This window comes from Mustelus asterias, chromosome 1 (assembly GCF_964213995.1).
Source record: "Mustelus asterias chromosome 1, sMusAst1.hap1.1, whole genome shotgun sequence".
NCBI lineage: Eukaryota > Metazoa > Chordata > Chondrichthyes > Carcharhiniformes > Triakidae > Mustelus > Mustelus asterias.
Genome location: NC_135801.1, coordinates 47175629 through 47200484, shown reverse-complemented (window position 1 = coordinate 47200484; position 24856 = coordinate 47175629). Strand labels below are relative to the sequence as shown.

Sequence of the window (24856 nt, the reverse complement as noted above, 5' to 3'; positions counted from 1 at the left end):
GCAGGGACATACCTATCAAGGACACGCAGTATTTGTTCCTTGAAAAAGTTCCACTTTTCATTAGTGCCTTTCCCTGACAATTTTTGTTCCCATCCTATGCTTCCTAATTCCCGCCTGATTGCATCATAATTACCTCTCCCCCAATTGTAAACTATGCCCTGCCGCATGGCCCTCTCCCTCTCCATTGCAATAATAAAAGACACCGAATTATGGTCACTATCTCCAAAGTGCTCTCCCACAACCAAATCCAACACTTGGCCAGGCTCATTTCCCATTACCAAATCCAATGTGGCCCCACCTCTTGTCGGCTTATCCACATATTGTGTCAGGAATCCCTCCTGCACACACTTTTCATCTTGTTGATTGGTTGGCAAGTTGACCCTGATTGGTTGATGCTTTCATTGTGATTAACAGGCTGCAAATTGAAAAAAAAACTGCTTTCTATTATGCAGGTAAGCTGCAAGTCTGTCAGAAGTATAGCTATGTAATTTATCAACTGGCTAGGTGATATAACATACAATTGCATTCATTTCATACAAACACCCAAGATAATAATAGATCTGGATCTTGTTACTTTTCAGTGTACTATGGTCAGGATGGCCATTTTGGACCATGTGAAAACAAGTATTGTGGGCTTGGCCGACATTGTATTGTTAACAAGGAGACAGGACAGGCAGACTGCGCATGTATGGAGCGCTGCAAGCCCAATTACAAACCTGTGTGCGGTTCTGACGGGGAACTTTATGAAAATCACTGTGAACTTCATCGTGCCGCTTGCCTGAAGAAACAAAAAATTTCAATTGTCCATAATGAAGACTGCTTTTTCAAAGGTAAGATTCAAAATAATAATTTGCAAAATCATGTTTCTTGTTTCAAATAAAGAAGAAGTTCCATTTGACCTCTGATTTCAGTTGGTATCAGAGTGTGACTGAGCAAAACTTTGGTAATTAAAATAAGTGGAAATGAATTTCTTGTGTTGTACTATTCAAGACTAATAGTTTGTTTTTGTATGATTTATACGAAGATTTTCCAGGTCATGTTTCTGGCCTAGAGAAATTAAGATCATATTTCTTCTGAACAATTATAAATAAATTGGGTCACAGGTCGAAGTATGAACAAAAAGATAATTTGATAGTTTATATTATAATCTATTGTTTACTATCATAAACATAATGTTTTGATTTTGTTTTGTCTGTGACTGTAACTGGATGTGAACTCTTAATTTTACATAGCAACAACCACACCAACTTTCATTTCTGTGGAGCCTTTAATGTAGGAAACCATCCCAAGATATTTTGCAGGACTCTGGTGTTTAAATCCCTTCCTGACCTCTCCTCCTACCCACTTACTCATTTCAACAAGACACATTATGAATTATGCATTCCTCTGACTCCAGCTGTTTGTGTAGCTTTCTTTGTCCCTTCATTGGCGGCAATGCCTTCTGCCATGAAGACTATTCTCTGGAAATCCTTTCCTAAACCCCTCCATCTCCCTCCTTTTTTAAGAAGCTCTTGAAAACACTTCTCTGATTAAGCTTTTGTCACACCTAATAATTATTTCGTGAATTCTAAGTCCACACTTTTGACAATGCCTCTATGGAGTACAATGTTTGTCCATGTTAAAGAGAGTATATCAAGATAAGTTATTGTTGGAGGCACTTTTTTTGAAGAAGTAAATGAGGTTGCATAAGTCTTATGATCCCAGTTGTTGTGCCATAATTGTGCCTGCTGGTAGGTCCAATTCTGACCCTCACTAGATTTTAAAAGGGCATCTCATTACTTAGGCCTTGTCATCCACCTGTCAGGAAAGGCTTTCCAACCCCCTCAACCCCAACTCCGATCTTAGCAATGTATAAAACAAGCCAGGGTGCTAATTCAGGATCATTTAAAAAGTTTTTTGTTCTTTGGGGTACAAGTTGCTGCTCAGTGCAGAGAGACCTGGGTGTCCTCGCAGAAAGTTAATACGAAGGTGCAGCAGGTAATAAGGAAGGCAAATTGAATTTTGGCACTTATTGCTAATGAAATAGAGTATAAAAGTAGGGAAGTATTGTTGCAACTGTATAGGGCATTGGTGAGACTGCATCTGGAGTACAGTGCACAGTTTTGATCCTGTTACTTGAGGAAGGATGTAAATACATTAGAGAGAGCCTGAAGAGAGATTGGGCAGTTTAGAAATCATAGAAATCATAGAAACCCTACAGTGCAGAAGGAGGCCCTTTGGCCCATCGAGTCTGCACCGACCACAATCCCACCCCACATATTTACCCGCTAATCCCTCTAACCTACGCATCCCAGGACTCTAAAGGGCAATTTTTAACCTGGCCAATCAACCTAACCCGCACATCTTTGGACTGTGGGAGGAAACCGGAGCACCCGGAGGAAACCCACGCAGACACGAGGAGAATGTGCAAACTCCACACAGACAGTGACCCGAGCCGGGAATCAAACCCGGGACCCTGGAGCTGTGAAGCAGCAGTGCTAACCACTGTGCTACCGTGCCGCCCTTAGGCCTATACTTGCTAGAGTTTAGAAGAAGAATGAGAGGAAATCTAATAAAGTTATATAAGATGCTAAAGGGCATTGACAGATGTAGAGCAGACTTTTCATAGTTTCATATAGCCATAGTTTTAGGCTAAGGGGTGGCAGATTTAAAACAAAAATGAGGAGGAATTACTTCACTCAAAGGGTCGTGTATCTGTGGAATTCTCTATATCACAGTGTAGTGGATGCCAGAACATTAAACAAATTTAAGGAGGATCAGTTTTAATTAATCGAGGGATCAGGGGTTATGGGGAGCGGGCAGGAAGGCGAGATGAGGACGAGATTAAATCAGCCATGATCGTATTGAATGGCGGAGCAGGCTCGAGAGACGGAATTGCCTATGTTTGCTCCTAATTCTTATGTTCTTATGTCAGCCTAGCCCTTGGTCCAGATTTGTGCCTGTGTGGAGGCCAGTGTACCTCACCTTGGTTGGTGTTATCAGTGACTCCGACAATAATCCCAATGAGCCTCAAGAATGGAACTCTTGACTATGCTAGAGACCCTGGAGCCTTTACAATGCTTCATTTTTTGAATGCATGTTCAGTCTCTTAAAAGGCCACCGCAGAACAACAAGAATGGCAGATGTAACCTGGTTTGTCTTGTTACTTTTGAGGTCCAGCCAGGCCCTCTGATGTTTTGCTGCAGAATCGTAGAATTTAGGGACTTCTATTTATATTGTGCTTTCAGCTACTTAGCTGCCACAATAATGGTAGGATATAACAAAAAGATTGGATTTGGTGCACAGGGGAACAGCTGCAATGTTGTTTTTAATAAACAGTGCCTTGGTATATAATCTGAAGTAGAGTATGAATGATGATCTCAATAATTTGGTGATTATCGTTGCAGTATCTATTACACTGCATTGCTGTCCTTACTACATTTCTAATTAAAAATGAAAGAGTGACAATTACTGTATTAAAAGGAATTTTTCCCAATATAACATCAGAATGATGCCGGCTCATTGTCAGAAGCTCCAAAGAGATTCCTGGTCGTAAAAATCACAATCATTACCTGAATTGATTCTAAATCATCTTAAATAAAATCCAAATTGGATGGCACTTATTTCTTTTCCTAATAAAAATCCGTTCAAGAGATGCATCCCCATCCTGTCAGTGACCTCAGTACTGTACACAACACAATGTCACAGATGCAGTGACACAAATCACCAGGTTGTTTCTTAAGAAGATTTCAGAGTTTTTCCTCGAATTTAGGTGGAAATTTTTCATTTATGATCCATCACCCAAAGCAATTTGGACACCGGGGCCTGCTGGTGCTGCTCAGGCTCTTGAATAATCAAAATCCGTTATCTTGATGATCTGCTTTCATTACTAATTCACATAGTGTATTTCACAATCAGAAGTTATTTAAAGGATAGAACAAGCATGATTTACTGCTTTATGTCACTCATTATGTGCTGATAGCTATGAAGAGCTATTTCCTTGATGATAAATCTAATTGATTAAATCCCAATTGGAGTGATTTACCAACGTTATATTTCCACTTGGGTTCTCTGCCAGGAATGTGAAGTTGGAAAATTGCCCCAATGAGCAAATTTATTTTAAATGCAAAAACAAAACCTGTGCAGATACATTGAAATAATCTTGAAGTTGAGGAATGACTTGTATATCAGTTAGCTTCTAATTTGATTTTACTGTATTCAATGGATGATAACTGAATTTTATTATACATATATAGTAATCTATGGTTGTTTGGTGAATCACCAAGTTGCTTGTATTTCCTTTTGGTAAAGAGGAAGGTAAAAAAACATTTAACTAGCCGGTGTTAATTTTTGGTTTGATTTTGATTTGATTTATTATTATCACATGCATTAGCATACAGTTAAAAGTATTTTTTCTGGCACGCTATACAGACAAAGCATACCGTCCATAGAGAAGGAAACGAGAGAGTGCAGAATGTAGTGTTACAGTTATAGCTAGGGTGCAGAGAAAGATCAGCTTAATGCAGGGTAGGTCCATTCAAGTCTGATGGCAGCAGGGAAGAAACCGTTCTTGAGTCAGTTGGTATGTGACCCCAGACTTTTGTATCTTTTTCCCGACGGAAGAAGGTGGAAGAGAGAATGTCCAGGGTGCGTGGGGTCCTTAATTATGCTGGCTGCTTTGCCGAGGCAGCGGGAAGTGTAGACAATGGATGGGAGGTTGGTTTGCATGATGGATTGGGCTACATTCACGACCTTTTGTGACTGATATCAATGCAGTTTATTGAGTGATAGTCTTTGTGTGTAGTAAAAAATTCCACCATAACAGCAAAAAGATCCTCAAATTTGCTATCATGATGCTTTGTCTACCAACATCGAACTGTGGCCTCAGGGCCCTGAGGCACTGTGAGATCACCGCCAAAATCTTGCTGCCATCTATTCTGGCACGATCTTATGGTCCTGCTGATGGAGCACCCCCGCCGCAGATTTCCCAGCGGCGAGGGGAGTGTTCAATGGGAAACCTCGTTCCCTACCAGTGAGTGGCACACTGCCTCCCACTGTCGCAAAACACGCTGCAGAGGTGGAGAAAAAATCCACGCGACATGTGAGACCAATGCTAGTGATGCCAGTTTCTTAAATGGGCAGCTCACACAACTCGCTGCATGCAAAATCTCTGATACGTGTTTGAGGTAAGGCTTCGGCATTATTAGTCTCAGTGAATCTCAGCAGATTTACATATTGTTTGCAAAGGGTCCATAAAATCTATGCTTGGGAAACCCACTGCAATGTAAGATCATTTTTACTTTTAACTGTGGAAGGGGGAGCCACTCTTCAATACTGAGACTGTTCTTGGGCCCTTTAGTGTTAACTAACCTTTAGGTGAAACTTCCCATTCTATCTACTATTGCGATTGAAAGTTGAAGGCGGACACTTGTGTTTATGGGTATATGCTACCCAGAGGAACCAGTGCAACTGAAAGCATGTCATAATATGATTGGGATGCAAGTGAAGAACCATCAAATGCCACAATTAATCAGGCATTCATACATTCAATTGAACAGATTTTACGGGAGTGATTCTCTCAGCCCACTGCACTGCTCTTAGCAGCGCAGCAGGCTGGGAGACATAGGCAGAGGCCTATAGTGGGCTCCCCACTGTGCACCATGGCCTCTGTGCCAAAAATTGGCACAGAGCTGAATAAATTGTTTAAATCTTTATTTAAATATCATTAGCGGGCCTGGGACAGAAGTCTCCGGGCCCACTAGCTTCTTGCCCCCGCCAGGAGTGTTTCACTCTACCGGGGTTTACAACAACTCCCCACTAACAGGGAGCTGGCGGCCCGACCCCCTTGGAGTGAAGGGGGTCCATGGAGGCCCCGCAGAGGGACGGGGTTAAGGGGGTGCCTCTTGGGCATTGCCACATTGGCAGTGCCAACCTGGCCCCCTAGCACTGCCCAAAGGGGCAAACTGGCAATGCCTGGGGGCACCTTGGCACTGTCCATCAGGGGGGAAAGGGGGAAGGAGTCAGCCTGCAAGTGGGGGGGGAGTCGGATTGCGGGTTGGTAGAGTGGGGAGAATTGGGACTGCCGCAAAGGTGGGGAGGTGTGGAGAGTGAAGCGCGCTGGGGAGGGAGGTGCAGGTGGCATCGGGGCTGGCCCGGACACGTCTGGGAGGCCAGCAATCAGGGAGTGGGGGGGGGGTTTGGACAGGCAGCAGTGTGGGAGCATCGCTGGCCAGCAATCAGGAGATTAGCAGTGTGGGGCTACTGCGCTTGCACCAATCTCATAGAGTCATAGAATCATAGAATCTACAGTGCAGAAGGAGGCCATTTGGCCCATCAAGCCTGCACTGATAACAATCCCACCCAGGTCTCATCCCCATAACGCCACATATTTACCCTCCTCATCCCCCTGACACGAAGGGGCAATTTATCATGGCCAATCAATCTAACCCACACATCTTTGGATCTTTGGATCTCCACTTTGACAACCGGCACCTGCACAGTGGCCCACTCAGCATTGTGATGCCGGCCGTTCTAACAGGAATAGGCCACACCTACTGATTTTCATTATGATTCACGCTAGGGCTCTCTGTGATGCACAGAGTGTGGGGGATTCATTTTGAAAGTCCTGCTGAAAAAAGCAGCGGGATTTATTCCAGTTTTTACATAAATTCGGCACTTAAATTTTTTTCGGAGAATTCCACTCTATATACTGTTGTGGGAGATGCTTTACCCGGGACAAGCTGCGACAGCCAGAACTCTGATACTGAGTCTGGTTCTACAGCGCAAAAGGGTGGGAGGAAAAAGAGAGCGGTAGTGATAGGGGACTCAATGGTCAGAGGTACGGACCGGAGGTTCTGTGGTCGGGACAGAGACTCCCGCATGGTTTGTTGCCTCCCGGGTGCCAAGGTCAGTGATGTCTCTGATCGCGTGCACAGCATTCTAAAGTGGGAAGATGATCAGCCAGATGTCGTGGTACACATCGGTACAAATGACGCAGGTAGGAAGAGTGAGGAGGTCCTAAAGAGTGAGTACAAAGAGCTTGGAAGGAAGTTAAAAAGCAGGACCCCGAGGGTAGTAATCTCAGGATTGCTACCTGTACCACGTGCCAGTGAGGGTAGGAGTAGGATGCTTGGGCGGATGAACACGTGGCTGAGGAACTGGTGTAGAGGGCAGGGTTTCCGATTTTTGGATCATTGGGACCACTTCTGGGGCAGGTGGGACCTGTACAAGAGAGACGTACACCTAAACTACAAGGGGACCAACGTACTTGCAGGGAGGTTTGCTAGTGTTATTGGGGAGCGTTTAAACTAGATTTGCAGGGGGATGGGAACCAGAGTGCCAGAGCAGATAGTGGAGCAGAGGTAAAAAGACAGGTTAGTTCAAGCAAAATCACAAATGGAAGAGTAGAGTGTGGTGGTAATAATCTTTTGAGGTGTGTCTATTTCAATGCCAGGAGTATTGTGGAGAAGGCAGATGAGCTGAAGGCGTGGATAGACACATGGAAATATGACATTATAGCCATTAGTGAAACTTGGCTACAGGAGGGGCAGGACTGGCAGCTCAATGTTCCAGGGTTCCAATGTTTCAGGCGGGATAGAGGCAGAGGGATAAAAGGTGGGGGGTGGCATTGTTGGTCAGGGAAAATGTTACAGCGGTACTCAGGCAGGGTAGATTAGGGAGCTTGTCTACAGAGGCCCTATGGGTGGAGCTGAGAAACAAGAAAGGTATGACCACATTAATGGGGTTGCATTATAGACCACCCAATAGTCAGCAAGAATTGGAGGAGCAAATCAGCAGAGAGATAGATAGCTGACAACTGCAAGAAACACAAAGTTGTGATAGTAGGGGATTTTAATTTTCCACATATAGATTGGGACTCGCATACTGTTAAAAGTTTAGACGGGGTAGAGTTTCTAAAATGTGTTCAGGAGAATTTTCTACATCAGTATATAGAGGTGCCAACTAGAGACGATGCGATATTGGATCTCCTATTGGGAAATGAGTTAGGGCAGGTGATGGATGTGAGTGTGAGGGAACACTTTGGATCCAGTGATCATAATGCCATTAGTTTCAACCTGATCATGGATAAGGATAGATCTGGTCCTCGGGTTGAAGTTCTGAACTGGAAAAAGCCAAATTTGATTAAATGAGAAGGGATCTGGGAAGTGTGGATTGGCACAGGCTGTTCTCTGGTAAGGATGTAAATGGAAAGTGGGAGGCCTTCAAAGGAGAAATTTTGAGAGTGCAGAGTTTGTATGTTCCTGTCAAGATGAAAGGCAAAGTAAATAGGAATAAGGAACCTTGGTTCTCGAGGGAGATTGTAACACTGATTAAGAGGAAGAGAGAGTTGTATGAAATGTACAGGCAGCAAGGAACAGATCAGATGCTTGAGGAGTATAAAAAGTGCAAGAAGCTACTTAAGAGGGAAATGAGGAGGGCTAAAAGAAGACATGAGGTTGCTTTGGCAGACAGAGTGAAGGAAAATCCAAAGAGCTTCTATAGGTATGTTAGCAGCAAAAGGATAGTGAGGGATAAAATTGGTCCTCTTGAAGACCAGAGTGGTAGACTGTGTATGGAACCAAAAGAGATGGGGGAGATACTAAATGATTTTTTTGCATCCGTATTTACTGAGGAAACTGGCATGGAGTCTACGGAAATAGGGCAAACAGGTAGGGAGGTCATGGAACCTTTACAGATTAAAGGGGAGGAGGTGCTTGCTGTCTTGAGGCAAATCAGTGGATAAATCCCCAGGACCGGACAGGGTATTCCCACGGACCTTGAAGGAAGCTAGTGTTGAACTTGCAGGGGCCCTGGCAGACATATTTAAAATGTCAGTATTCACGGGGGAGGTGCCGGATGATTGGAGGGTGGCTCATGTTGTTCCGTTGTTTAAAAAAGGTTCCAAAAGAAATCCGTGAAATTATAGGCCAGTAAGTTTGACGTCGGTGGTGGGCAAGTTATTGGAAGGTGTGATAAGGGATAGGATCTACAAATATTTGAATAGATAGGGACTTATTAGGGAGAGTCAACATGGCTTTGTGCGTGGTAGGTCATGTTTGACCAATCTATTAGTTTTTCGAGGAGGTTACCAGGAAAGTGGATGAAGGGAAGGCGGTGGATGTTGTCTACCTGGATTTCAGCAAGGCCTTTGACAAGGTCCCTCGTGGGAGGTTAGTTAGGAAGGTTCAGTCGCTGGGTATACATGGGGAGATAGTAAATTGGATTAGACACTGGCTCAATGGAAGAACAGTAAGAAGTCTCACAACACCAGGTCAACCCAGTCCAACACCGGCATCTCCACATCAATGGAAGAACACAGTGACAGTTTTAACAACACCAGGTTAAAGTCCAACAGGTTTATTTGGTAGCAAATACCATTAGCTTTCGGAGTGCTGCTCCTTCGTCAGATGGAGTGGAAACCTGCTCTCAAACAGGGCACAGAGACACAAAATCAAGTTACAGAATACTGATTTTGTGTCTCTGTGCCCTGTTTGAGAGCAGGTTTCCACTCCATCTGACGAAGGAGCAGCGCTCCAAAAGCTAATGGTATTTGCTACCAAATAAACCTGTTGGACTTTAGCCTGGTGTTGTTAAAACTGTTACTGTGTTTACCCCAGTCCAATGCCGGCATCTCCACATCAATGGAAGAAGCCAGAGAGTGGTTGTGGAGGATTGCTTCTCTGAGTGGAGGCCTGTGACTAGTGGTGTGCCGCAGGGATCGGTGTTGGGTCCATTGTTGTTTGTCATCTATATCAATGATCTGGATGATAATGTGGTAAATTGGATCAGCAAATTTGCTGATGATACAAAGATTGGAGGTGTAGTGGACAGTGAGGAAGGTTTTCAAAGCTTGCAGAGGGATTTGGACCAACTAGAAAATTGGGCTGAAAAATGGCAAATGGAACTTAACGCAGACAAGTGTGAGATATTGCACTTTGGAAGGACAAACCAAAGTAGAACATACAGGATAAATGGTAGGACTCTGAAGAGTGCAGTTGAACAGAGGGATCTGGGAATACAGGTACAGAATTCCCTAAAAGTGACGTCACAGGTGGATAGGGTCGTAAAGAGTGCCTTTGGTACATTGGCCTTTATAAATCGGAGTATCGAGTATAAAAGTTGGAGTGTTATGGTAAGGTTATATAAGGCATTGGTGAGGCCGAATTTGGAGTATTGTGTACAGTCTTGGTCACCTAGCTACAGGAAGGATGTAAATAAGATTGAAAGAGTGCAGAGAAGGTTCACAAGGATGTTGCCGGGACTTGAGAAGCTGAGTTACAGAGAGAGATTGAATAGGTTGGGACTTTATTCCCTGGAGCGTAGAAGATAGAGGGGAGATTTGATAGAGGTGTATAAGATTTTGATGGGTATAGATAGAGTGAATGCAAGCAGGCTTTTTCGGCTGAGGCTAGGGGAGAAAAAAACCAGAGGGCATGGGTTAAGGGTGAAAGGAGAAAAGTTTAAAGGGAATATTAGGGGGGGCTTCTTCACGCAGAGAGTGGTGGGAGTGTGGAATGAGCTGCCGGATAAATTGGTAAATGCTTTTAACATTTAAGAAAAACTTGGACGGGTTCATGGATGAGAGGTGTGTGGAGGGATATGGTCCAAGTGCAGGTCAGTGGGACTAGGCAAAAAATGGTTCGGCACAGACAAGAAGGGCCAAAAGGCCTGTTTCTGAGCTGTAATTTTCTATGGTTCTGTGGTTTCTATATATTTGCTTTTACTGCCTGCGATCAATATGTTCATATGTGAGAGGTATGTGTTTTGTTATCAATGGAGTAGGTGTCCCAATTAATAATTCCAGCAGCTAGCTTTGAGTTTTAACAAGATAGAAAATTATTTATTATCACACACCCTGAATTTAATGGAACCTTTCACTTGTATGTCTCATACACACTTCACACACACAAAGATTAGATACAGATAAAGGGAATTTACTGTTATAGCTGACAAGTATCTCTTTCATGTCATGTCTTCAATGCAGTTGATGTTTTAAAGGTGAAGTGAAGACCTTGTAATCTGAGAGATTCTCAGCAGGCTGTGAGGTTTCATACAATGGAATGTCTAGGAGTTTGGTTCGCAGGTGGACTTTCAGGAGAATTGGTTGTGAAGCTCTTTCGGATGGAGACTCCCACTTTCAAGGTTAATTACCTTGGCTCAATTATTAACTTGGCTGCTGGCAGACATGCGGCTGGTTCAATGGCTTTTGGGGGAACTCTGATTGCAAGCAGCTGGTTTTATAAGCAAACAACAAAATGGTTCCCTCAGCCTGCGACTTACATAAATTCAAAGTCCTTTTTCCAAACAAAGGGAGGTGTATGTTGATTTGAATCATCCCATGTTGTTTTTTAATATCTTGAGATTCACCCAGCCTAATCTGGATGAGGGAAACCATCATGATACAATGGAACATTGATGGGATCCATTTGCCTCTGTCTTACATTGAGTTTTGATGTTCTCTTTTATCCAGGGTGACACATGCAGTCAGATCAGCTGCAATTGTGTTGATCCATCCATAAACAAAGGATTTGTAAATTCCCCAGATGGTTGTGAATGTCCATGTTTAATTATGTATTATCTTGAGACCAATGAATGTCTGAATCTCAAAGCTTTAAAGGTAACATGATTTACTGCAGCTATTTTAATAGTCTGTGTCCCGTTTAAAAGTAAAAAGGAGCTTTCGCATGCACTACCAAAACTCTCCCTGAAGATTAAGATGTATGTGTGTTTGGGAACCTTCAAAGCAGTCTCGTCTTTTAAGCACATAGAAACATGGGAACATAGAAACTAGAGGCAGAAGGAGGTCATTCGGCTCTTCGAGCCTGCTCCGCCATTCATCTTGATCATGGCTGATCATTGAATTCAATATCCTCATCCCCTGCCTTCCTCCCATATCCTTTGATTCCTTTAGCCCCAAGAGCTATATCTAATTTGTTCTTGAAATCAGATAACGTTTTGGCCTCAACTACATTTGGTGGTAGTGAATTCCACACACTTACCACCCTTTGGGTGAAGAAATTTCTCCTCGCCTCAGTTCGAAAAGGTTTACCCCTTATCCTCAAACTATGAGCCCTAGTTCTGGACTCCTCCACCATTGGGAACATTCTTTCTGAATCTACCTTGTGAAACTCTGTTAGAATTTTATAAGTTTCTATGAGACCCCTCTCACTCTTCTAAACTCCAGTGAATATAATCCTAACAGACTTAGTCTCTCCTCATGTGACAGACTTGCCATCCCAGGAATCAGCCTGGTAAATGTTCGCTGTACTCCTGCTTTAGCAAGGCCATCCTTCCTCAGGTAAGGACACTAAAACTGCACACAATACTCCAGGTGTGGCCTCACCAAAGCTCAGTACAACTGCAGCAAAACATCCCTATCTCTATACTGTGGGTGGCACAGTGGTTAGCATTGCTGCCTCACAGCACCAGGGACCCGGGTTCAAATCCAGCCTCAGGTGACTGTGTGTATCATAGAATAGAATCCCTATAGTGCAGAAGGAGGTCATTTGGCTCATCGAGTCTGCAGCAACTACAATCCCACCCAGTCCCTATCCCTGCAACCCCGCATATTTACCCTATTAGTCGCCCTGATGCTAAAGGCAAATTTACCATGGCCAATCAACCTAACGTGCACATCTTTGCACTGTGGATGGAAACCAGAGCATCTGGAGGAAACTCACGCAGATACAAGGAGAATGTACAAACTCCACACAGACAGTGACCCAAGCCGGGAATTGAACCCGGGTCCCAGGTGCTGTGAGGCAGCGGTGCTAACCAGGAGTTTGCACATTCTCTCCATGTCTGTTTCCACTACAAGTCCATTGACTCCCACAGCTATCTGGACTACAGCACTTCACACCCTACATCCTGTAAGGATTCCATCCCTTTCTCTCAGCTCCTTCGCCTCCGTCGCATTTTCCAATGATGCCACTTTCCAAAGTGGTGCTTCAAATATGTGCTCCTTTTTCCTCAACCATGGATTCCCACCTACAGTTGTCGACGGGGCCCTCAACAGCATGCGGTCCATTTCCCGCGCCACGACCCTCACCTCCTCCCCTCCATCCCAGAACAAGGATAGAGTCACCCTTGTTCTCACATTTCACCCCACCAGCCTCCGCATGCAAAGCATAATCCTCCGCCATTTTCGCCAACTCCAGCGTGATGCCACCAGCAAACACATCTTCCCTTCACTCCCTCTGTCAGCATTCCGCAGAGACCGTTCCCTCCGGGATAACCTAGTCCACTCCTCCATTATACCCAACACCTCTCCCATCACTCATGGCACCTTCCCAGGCAATTGCAGAAGGTGTAACACCTGCCCCTTTACATCTTCCATGCTTACTATCCAAGGTCCAAAACACTTATTCCAGGTTAAGCAGCGTTTCACTTGCACCTCTTTCAATTTGATCTTCTGCATTTGCTGCTCCCAATGTGGTCTCCTCTATATCAGAGAGACCAAGCGTAGACTGGGTGATCGTTTTGCTGAGCACCTTCGGCCTGTGCGCAGTCAGGACCCTGACCTTCCCGTTGCTTTACAATTCTGATAAAAGATCCACACATAAAACATTAACCTGTCTTTTCTTTTTGTTAATGTTATCAGATCATAGATTCTATGATCTATGATCTGCTCTTTATATATTTTTTCAAAGTTCTAACACCTCCAATTTTTTTATCTGACAGGAAACAAAAATTGTATTTTAAAAAATGTACTCTGTGTCTCCCTTTCAAATTTGTCCATCTAAAACTGTGAATTCCATGTATGTATTTAGTATTAGGGCCAACTTATTGTTGCAGGCATTGTCAAGATTGAAGAGTTCTGTATAGATTAAGAAAAATATTTCATAGCACTGAATACTTCTGACGTTTCAGCCTTCTGCATTCACCAGCGATCTCATGTGCTACCCACACATATTGAGTAATTGTGAGCATGTTGCCATCAATTTCCTGTTCATTAAAGTCAGTGAACAGAAATTGTGGAAAGTGTGCTCCAATTTCCTGACGTGCAGCTAGAACCTCTGGTGACAGCACAAACTTGGAAAATCAGCTTTCATTGTCATTCCCTGGAACATTTTGAAAGAATACTTGTATCAGGAAAAATCACAAAAATCATGTGACTTTGATACTTTTGTTTATTGGAATTCTTAAGAGACTGATTTTGGAGATAGAAGTCACCAGGGCCTTGCTCTATTTTCATAATGTTGTCATTGTCCAAAATGAGATGATGCAGATCAGCATGATTTATGTCATCATATTGTATGTTTAGAAATAAAATGGAAAATGCTTTTTCAAAAAAATATGGCAGGATCTTGAGCCCACTCGCTCTGTCAGTGGGAATGGTGGTGCAGGCTTAAAATGCAGAGAGTTTGGAAAAGCGTGATTCTCACCAGTGAATTTGCATTTTTCGATTTTGAACTATACCCCACCGACCACAATTCCCAATACATTCTTTCTATCGTCCACTGTGATAAAATATTTGTCTGATGTCTGTCCTATTTCCTTACACACCCAATATCACTTCTCCTGTCTGTCTCTCAGGAACCCGCATTTTATTTTTAGAATCTCACTTCTTCTGCAGTAAGAATTTTAACAACACCAGGTTAAAGTCCAACAGGTTTATTTGGTAGCAAGTGCCATTAGCTTTCGGAGCGCTGCTCCTTCGTCAGATGGAGTAGATATCTGCTCTCAAACAGGGCATACAGAGACACAAAATCAAGTTACAGAATACTGATTAAAATGCAAATCTCTACAGCCAACCAGGTCTTAAAGATACAGACAATGTGAGTAGAGGGAGCATGAAGCACAGGTTAAAGACATGTGTATTGTCTCCAGACAGGACAGCCAGTGAGATTCTGCAAGTCCAGGAGGCAAGCTGTGGGGGTTACTGATAGTATGACATAAACCCAAGATCCCGGTTTAGGCCGTCCTCATGTGTGTGGAACTTGGCTACCAGTTTCTGCTCAGCGACTCTGCGCTGTCGTGTGTCGTGAAGGCCGCCTTGGAGAATGCTTACCCGAAGATCAGAGGCCGAATGCCTGTGACCGCTGAAGTGTTCCCCCACAGGAAGAGAACAGTTTTGCCTGGTGATTGTCGAGCGGTGTTCATTCATCTGTTGTTGTAGCGTCTGCGTGGTTTCCCCAATGTACCATGCCTCGGGACATCCTTTCCTGCAGCGTATCAGGTAGACAACGTTGGCCGAGTTGCAAGAGTAGGTACCGTGTACCTGGTAGATGGTGTTCTCACGTGAGATGATGGCATCCGTGTCGATGATCCGGCACGTCTTGCAGAGGTTGCTGTGGCAGGGTTGTGTGGTGTCATGGTCACTGTTCTCCTGAAGGCTGGGTAGTTTGCTGCGGACAATGGTCTGTTTGAGGTTGTGCAGTTGTTTGAAGGCAAGAAGTGGGGGTGTGGGAATGGCCTTGGCAAGATGTTCGTCTTCATCAATGACATGTTGAAGGCTCCGGAGTAGATGCCGTAGCTTCTCCGCTCCGGGGAAGTACTGGACGACGAAGCGTACTCTGTCCACCGTGTCCTGTGTTTGTCTTCTGAGGAGGTTGGTGCGGTTTTTCGCTGTGGCGCGTCGGAACTGTCGATCGATGAGTCGAGCGCCATATCCTGTTCTTATGAGGGCATCTTTCAGCGTCTGGAGGTGTCAGTTGCGATCCTCCTCATCCGAGCAGATCCTGTGTATACGGACGGCTTGTCCGTAGGGGATGGCTTCTTTAACGTGTTTAGGGTGGAAGATGGAGAAGTGCATCTTCTGCAGTGACAGAGCTCTTGCACTCTTTCTCTAATTCCTGCTTACACATATTTTCTCAAACTTCATCAAATTTGTGGTTGTGCTTTGCTCACTTTTAAAACCCTCTCAATCTAAGTTTATTTATTAGTGTCATAAGTAGGCTTACATTAACATCGCAATGAAGTTACTGTGAAAATCCCCTAATTGCCACACTCTGGTGCGTGTTCAGGTATAGTGAGGGAAAATTTAGCATGGCCAATGCACCTAGCCACCATGTCTTTCAGTCTGAGAGAGGAAACCGGAACATCCAGAGGAAACCCGTGCAGACATGGGGGGAATGTGCAGACTCCACACAGACAATGACCCAAGCCGGGAATCGAACCCGGGTCCCTGGCACTGTGAGGCCGCAGCACCAACCACTGTGTCACCCTACCATGCTCCAGTCTCAATACTCAGTCTCTTTTGGCTATATATCCCTTTTTTTCAATCTATTACTATTCTTAACTTCTCTAGTTAGTCTTGGTTGGACAACTTTTCTGTTGGAATCCTTATTCGTTAAGGGAATGTACATTTTTTTAGAATTATGAATTGTTTCTTAAAATTTTCTACTACCGTAATCTATTACCATCTTTTATTACCAATTTACCTTTGTCAACTTGTCTTCTCACCTCCATAATTGACTTTGTTCATATTTAAGACTTTAGTTTTGAACTTAAAAACAGATCCTGGAGAGTTGCAATAATAGCAGAGTTGTTGTGATGGGAGACTTTAATTTCCCAAACATAGATTGGAATATCCCGAGGGTAAGAGGATTGGATGGGGAGGAGTTCGTTAGGTGTGTTCAGGAGGGTTTCCTGACACAGCATGTGGACAATCCTACAAGAGGAGAGGCTGTACTTGATCTGATACTGACCAATGAGCCTGGACAGGTGTCAGATCTCTCAGTGGGAGAGCATCTTGGGGATAGCGATCATAACTCTATCTCCTTTAGGCTTGCATTGGAAAAAGAGAGGATCAGGCAAGCTAGGAAAGCGTTTATATGGAGTAAGGGGAAATATGAAGACATAAGGCAGCAAATTAGAGGAGTAAATTGGAAGGAGGTATTCTCGGGGAAATGTACTGAAGAGAGGTGGCAGTTTTTCAAGGAATGTCTGTCCAGGGTTCTACAGGACAATGTTCCGAGCAGACAGGGAGGAGTTGGTAGGCTAAAGGAACCGTGGTGCACGAAAGCTGTGCGGGACCTAGTCAAGAAGAAAAGGAAAGCGTACAAAAGGTTCAGAGAGCTTGGTGAAGATAGGGATCTAGATGAGTATACGGCTTGTAGGAAGGGACTAAAGAAGGAAATTAGGAGAGCCAGAAGGGGTCACGAGAAGGCCTTGGCAAGTAGAATTAAGGAAAACTCTAAGGCGTTCTATAAATATGTGAAGAGTAAAAGGATGAGACGTGAAGGAATAGGGCCTATAAAAGGTGAAGGCGGGAAAATCTGTACGGAACCAGTAGAAATGGCAGAGGTGCTTAATGAGTATTTTGCCTCGGTTTTCACAGAAGAGAAGGACATGGGTGGATGTACTGTGGGCTTGCGGTGGACTGAAAAGATTGAATATGTGGACTTTAACAAAGAGGTTGTGCTGGAATCTTTGAATGGCATCAAGAAAGATAAGTCGCCGGGTCCGAATGGGATGTACCCCAGGTTACTGTGGGAGACGAGGGAAGAGGTTGCAGAGCCTCTGGCGATGATCTTTGCGTCGTCGATGGAGATGGGAGAGGTGCCGGAGGATTGGAGGATTGCGGATGTGGTTCCTATTTTCAAGAAGGGGAATAGGGATAGCCCAGGAAATTACCGACCGGTGAGTCTAACCTCAGTGGTTGGTAAGCTGATGGAGAAGATCCTGAGGGACAAGATTTATGAGCATTTAGAGAGGTTTATTATGCTCAAGAATACTCAGCATGGCTTTGTCAAAGGCAGATCATGCCTTACAAGCCTGGTGGAGTTCTTCGAAAATGTGACTAAACACATTAACGAAGGGAAAGCGGTAGATGTGGTTTATATGGATTTTAGCAAGGCGTTCGATAAGGTCCCCCATGCAAGGCTTCTAGAAAAAGTGAGAGGGCATGGGATCCAAGGGGCTGCTGCCCTGTGGATCCAGAACTGGTTTGCCCAAAGGAGGTAGAGAGTGTGGAGAGATGGGTCTTTTTCTAAATGGAGGTCGGTCACCAGTGGTGTGCCCCAGGGATCTGTTCTGGGACCCTTGCTGTTTGTCATTTTCATAAATGACCTGGATGAGGAAGTGGAGGGATGGGTTGGTAAGTTTGCCGACGACACGAAGGTTGGTGGGGTTGTGGATAGTCTGGAGGGATGTCAGAAGTTACAGAGGGACATAGATAGGATGCAAGACTGGGTGGAGAAGTGGCAGATGGACTTCAACCCAGATAAACGCGTAGTGGTCCATTTTGACAGGTCAAATAGGATGAAGGAGTACAATATTAAGGGAAAGACTCTTAGTACTGTGGAGGATCAGAAGGATCTTGGGGTCCGGGTCCATAGGACTCTAAAATCGGCCCCGCAGGTGGAGGAGGTGGTTAAGAAGGCTTATGGTGTGCTGGCCTTTATCAATCGAGGGATTGAGTTTAGGAGTCTGGGGATAATGATGCAGCTATATAAGACCCTCGTCGGACCCCACTTGGAGTACTGTGCTCAGTTCTGGTCGCCTCATTACAGGAAGGATGTGGAAAAGATTGAAAGGGTGCAGAGGCGATTTACAAGAATGTTGCCTGGATTGAGTGGCATGCCTTATGAGGATAGGCTGAGAGAGCTCAGTCTTTTCTCCTTGGAGAGACGTAGGATGAGAAGAGACCTAATAGAGGTATATAAGATGTTGAGAGGCATAGATCGGGTGGACTCTGAGGCTTTTTCCCAGGGTGGAAATGTCTGCTACGAGAGGACACAGGTTTAAGGTGCTGGGGGGTAGGTACAGGGGAAATGTTAGGGGTACGTTTTTCACACAGAGGGTGGTGGGCGAGTGGAATCGGCTGCCGTCAGTGGTGGTGGAGGCAAACTCAATAGGGACTTTTAAGAAACTCCTGGATGAGTACATGGGACTTAATATGATGGAGGGTTATAGACAGGCCTAGAAGGTAGGGATATGTTCAGCACAACTTGTGGGGCTGAAGGGCCTGTTTTGTGCTGTAGTTTTCTATGTTTCTATGTTAACCCATCACTCTCAGGCTTTACATGATAAAGCATATTACATGACTTTGTATGATACAGACTTTACATGATGCAGCACGTTATGATTATTCTATCTCAAAGGACCATTCAGGGCGGCACGGTAGCACAGTGGTTAGCACTGCTGCTTCACAGCTCCAGGGACCTGGGTTCGATTCCTGGCTTGGGACACTGTCTGTGTGGAGTTTGCACATTCTCCTCGTGTCTGCGTGGGTTTCCTCCGGGTGCTCCGGTTTCCTCCCACAGTCCAAAGATGTGCGGGTTAGGTTGATTGGCCATGCTAAAATTGCCCCTTAGTGTCCTGGGATGCGTAGATTAGCGGGTAAAATATTTAGGGATATGGGGGTAGGGCCTGGGTGAGATTGTGGTCGGTGCAGACTCGATGGGCCGAATGGCCTCTTTCTGTACTGTAGGGTTTCTATGATTTCTTCTATGATTTTGTTGTTAGTAATTAACCCTGTCTCCTTATACAATACTGGATCCAAAAAGCCTGTTCCCTAGTTGATTCATTTATGGGGAGATAGTGAGGAATTCTCCGATGTTGTATGTCCCACCACCACTGCCAGAGAGAATGGAGAAATTGATGCTCAGCGGGATCAGAGAGTCTCAACTGCGGCAAGATTAGAGAATTATGGCCGAAGTTAGTAATCCAGAAGACATGAGTTCAAATCCCACCATAGCATTTGGTGGAATTTAAATTCAATTAAGGGATAAATTCAGTTGATTAACTAAAATATGGAACTGGAAGCTATTCTGAGTTGAAACTATCATTGATTGTCTTAGAAACCTATCTGGTTCAAAGGAAATCTGCCATCTCTACCGGGTGTTGTCTCAGACCTACAGCAACTGTGAAATGGCCGAGGAAGCCAATCAGTGTACTTACCTGTTCCAGAAAATTCAAAGGGGAAGAAAACTAAATCGACCACCTGGCATCAGAAATGACAATGGCACACCCAGCCCAGCTAATCCTGCAATGTCCTCCTTACGAACATCTGGGAGCATGTATCAAAAATGACCAGTCAAGCCACAGCCTGACCTAGTCATATTCACAGAATCATACCTTGTAGCCACTGTCTCAGATAGCACCATCATTGTCCCTGGGTACTTCATAGAATCATAGAATCCCTACAGTGCAGAAGGAGGCCATTTGGTCCACTGGGTCTGCATCAACTCTCTCTGACAGAGAGCCTTTCCAGGGGCACTTTCCCCAACCCTATCCCTGTAACCAGTTTACCATGGCTAATCTATCTAACCTACACATCTTGGGACACCAAGGGATAATTTACTATGGCCAATCCACCTAATCTGCACCTCTTTGGTCTGCAGGATGAAACCCTTATTGACATGGGGAGAATGTGCAAATTGCATACAAACATTCACCCAAGGCCGAACTTGAGCTCAGGTTGCTGGCACACTGAGGCAGCTGTGCTAACCATTGTGCCGCTGTGTTGCCCATTGGCAGGAGAGACTCACCATGTGTGACAGCGCAGTGATACACAGAGGGAGGTGTCATGGGATTCCTTAAAATTGACGCGGACCCCATGAACTGTCATAACATTGGGTCAAATGTGGGCAAGGAAACTTCATGCTGATTGCCATGTTGATGAATCAGTATTCCATGTTGACACCACTTTGAAGAAGCACTGAGGGTGGAATTTACTCTGGGTGTGGAACTTCAATGTAGCTGCACTTCTGACTGAGCTGGTCAATTCCTGAAAGGGATATCTGCCAGAAAGAACAGAAGGCAGGTGTCTTCACTAATCTACCCATCTCAGATGCATGATCAGATCGGTACAAGTGACTATAGCACAGTTGTTGTGAAGACAAAGTGCTCCATCTATCTCTGTTTCTATAACCTGGCAATTTCTTTGCAAAAAGGTTATTAGAATCAATTTTGTCACATGGCTCGTGAGTCTTATTATTCTGTGATCTGAGCACACTTGAGCTTTTGGTTTTTTTGGGGGCTTAATGAACTTATTGAGCACAATGAACACTGACTGCATAATATCCTCAGCAAGGAATCCTGTTCTGTAAATCGTGTAATGGAGGCTTATCAGTATCCCAATGCTAAGTTAATGTGACCAGTCTATAGAAATAGACATAGATGATAGCCAGTCAGGATTCTGAACAAAGAAAGGAACAAGAGAGTCCTTGGGTGGCAAGGCCGCAAAGGCAAGTGAGCTCAGACAATTGAGCACCGGGCTCACTAATGCCATGCAAATAAACATTTCAATAAATTTGAATAATATATTCAGCCTCTCGCCAGAAATGGGTGCGAGGCTGATTGCACCAGAAATCCGGTGCCAGTAAGATCGTGAGAGCCGAGAAATTGGGTGCAATCCTCGTTTCTCGGCTCTCACGTGATTTTATCCGCTCACTCCACCCATCAATGGGCAGGACAAACCGATAAAATCACGGTCCTAGGGTCATAGTCAGAAAAGGCCCTTTGGCCCATCGAGTCTGCACCGACAATGACTAGCACTAAAGTCGCACTAATCCCTTTCCCAGCACCTGTACCATATGAATGTTGTGAAGTTTCAAGTGCTCATTCAAATACTTTTTAAAAGTTGTAAGGTTTTGGGCCTCCACTACCTTCCCAGGTAGTGCATTCCAGATTCTCACTGCCCTTTGTGCAGAGAATCATTGAATCCTACAGTGCAGAAGGAGGCCATTTGGCCCATCGAGTCTGCACCGACCACAATCCCACCCAGCCCAATCCCCATGTATTTACCCCAGCTAGTCCCCCTGACACTAAGGGGCAATTTAGCATCATCAATCCACCTAGCCTGCACATTTTTGGACTGTGGTGAGAAACCGGAGCACCCGGAGGAAACCCACGCAAACACGGAGAGAACATGCAGACTCCGCACAAACAGTGACCCAAGCCGAGAATTGAACCCAGTCCCTGGCGCTGAGAGGCAGCAGTGCTAACGCCCCGTGTAAAAAAACTTGTCTCTCATATCTCCTTTAAACTTTCCCCCTTTTACCTTAAACCTATGTCCCCTAATAATTCACTTTCTACCCTGGGAAAAATCATTCTATCCATGCCGCTCACAATTTTGTAAACTTCTATCAGGTTCCCCTCAGCCTCCACATTCAAGTGAAAACAAACTAAATTTGTCTAATCTCTCCCCATGGCTAATACTCTCCAAACCAGACAATATCTTGGTAAACCTTTTCTGTACCCTCCCCAAAGTCTCCACATTCTTCTGGTAGTGTGGTGATCAGAACTGTACGCAATATTCCAGATATGGCACAACTAAAGTTCAAACAGTAGCTGAGTGGGTGCCCTTCCTCTTTGGAGCTGCAAACTGTGTGGGAGGCAGCCACAACAGAGGGCCAGTACTGGGTGCAATAATGAGGTCCTGGGGTCCTGCTTTGGGAGGGCCTAGGCTTCATGGGCAGTGTGGGGGTATCAGTGATGGGGAGCTACCCTGCCTCATGAGGCATAGAGACCCTCTCACTTGGGTTAGTGAAACTGACAACACTCACTCTGTCAATGGTGTGAGGCTGGAGGAGATTATTTACAGGAAGTTTAAATCCACTTCGCTGTGAAGTAACTGTCAGGTATAGCAGTGAGAGAGAGTGTGTTGATTGCTTTTATGCAAGGCTGCTTAAACGCACAGCGTTGAATACCCCAAAGAATGAGACTGCCCTCTAGGGAATTGTTTCAAAAGCTAATTGCGTACCTCTCAAGATTCAGCTGTGTCTCATCAAGGTGAATGTTGTTGCCAGAGTGACTAACTGAGAATCTTTTGAGGGGTCCAGCATGTCAGTTTAATATCCAGAAGTAGATCTAGTTGCATGTTCTGGAGAACAAGGTCAACCCTTTGGAATACCAAGCCCCAAGAATGTACATACGTCTTTCAGTTCAAGCCTTAGCAGCACATAGCTCGCACTGTGAAGAACCCCCAAGCAAGGTAGGATGGTAAAAGCTGGCACCATTACCCTGTTCAATATCGTGCCTGGCACCATTTTTGAGGTGCCTTGTCAGGATGCAGACCTTGTTGTTTTGTCTCATAGAATCCCTACAGTGCAAAAGGAGGCCATTCGGCCCATTGAGCATGCACTAATCCTCCAACAGAGCATCTTACCCAGGCCCTAGCCCCATAACTCCACATATTTACCCCACTGATCCCCCTGACCTATGCATCTTGGGACACTAAGGGGCAATTTAGCATGAATAATCTACCTAACCTGCACATCTTTGGACTGTGGGAGGAAACCAGAACACTCAGGGGAAACCCACATAGACACGGGGAGAACATGCAAACTCCACATAGACAGTGACCCAAGGCTGGAATTGAACCTGGGTCCTGGCTCTGTGAGGCAGCAGTGCTAACCATTGTGCCACCATCATGCAATTTCTCTGATATACTTTAGCACTATGCAAGGTTGGGACTTGCGTTCTTTGGCAGGGTGGTGGTGGGGTGGGGGGTGCGGTTTGCGATCAGATGCCATGAGACAATAGAAGCTCGGCACTATTCATTGTGCTGGAATATAGAAGGAGTTATGTATATGGGTGGCGATAGCCTAGTGGTATTATCGCTCGACTGTTAATCCAGAAACTTAGCTAATGTTCTGGGGACCCGGTTTGAATCCTGCCACGGCAGATGGTGGAATTTGAATTCAATAAAAAATATATGGAATTAAGAATCTACTGATGATCATGAAATCATTGTTGATTGTCAAAAAAACCCATCTGGTTCAGTAATGACCTTCAGGGAAGGAAATCTGCCGTCTTTACCTGGTCCGACCTACATGTGACTCCAAAGCCACAGCAATGTTGTTGACTCTTAACTGCCATCTGAAATGGCCAAGCAAGCCACTCAGCTGTAACAATCGCTACAAAGTATCAACAAAGAAATAAAACCAGACGGACCACCTGGCATCGACCTAGGCATCGTAAAAAAACAACAGCAAAACAAACAGCCCTGTCCTCCTTACTAACATCTGGGGTCTAGGCCAAAATTGGGAGAGCTGCCTCACAGACAAGTCAAGCAACAGCCTGACATCGTCATTCTCAAGGAATCATACCTTATAGCTAACACCCCAGACACCACCATTACCATCCCTGGATACGTCCTGTCCCACTGGCAGGACAGACCCAGCAGAGGTGGCGGCACAGTGTTATACAGTGGGGAAGGAATTGCCCTGGGAGTCCTTAACATTGACTCCGGACCCCATGAAGTGTCATGGCTTCAGGTTAAACATGGACAAGTAAACCTCTTACTGGTTATCACGTACATTTGGCCGATGAATCAGTATTCCTCCATGTTGAACAACACTTGGAGGAAGCACTGAGGGTGGCAAAGGCGCACAATGTACTCTGGATGGGGGATTTCAATGTCCACCACCAAGAGTGGCTCGGCAGCAGCACTACTGATTGAGCTGGTTGGGTCCTAAAGGACATAACTGCTAGACTGGGTCTGCAGCAGATGGTGAAGGAACCAACAAGAGGAAATAACATACTTGACCTCCTCACCAATCTGCCGGCTGCAGATGCATCTGCCCATGACAGTATCGGTAAGAGTGACCACTGCACAGTCCTTATGGAGATGAAATCCCGCTTTCACATTAAGAATGACCTCCTTCGTGTTGTGTGGCACTATCAGCATGCTAAATGGGACAGACTTCGAACAGATCTAGCAACCCAAGACTGGGCATCCATAAGGCGCTGCGGGCCATCAACAGCAGCGGATTTGCACTCCACAATCTGCAACCTCGTGGCCCGGCATATCCCCCACTCAACCCATTACCATCAAGCCAGGGGATCAACCCTGGTTCAATGGAGAGTGCAGGAGGGCATGCCAGGTGTAGCAGCAGGCATACCTAAAAATGAGGTGTCAACCTGGTGAAGCTACCAAAGAGGACTACTTGCATGCCAAACGGCAAAAACAGCAAGTGATAGACAG

The 24856-nt window shown here is 45.0% G+C and overlaps 1 protein-coding gene across 1 annotated transcript in view; it reads left to right on the top strand.

The window, feature by feature from the left end:
* fstl5 (follistatin-like 5) overlaps positions 1-24856 on the top strand; it is a 780144-nt gene that overhangs the window by 272067 nt on the left and 483221 nt on the right. The window contains exon 4 of the mRNA XM_078209651.1: positions 582-830. Coding sequence (XP_078065777.1) covers positions 582-830 — 249 coding nt within the window. The remainder of the gene's footprint in view (positions 1-581; positions 831-24856) is intronic.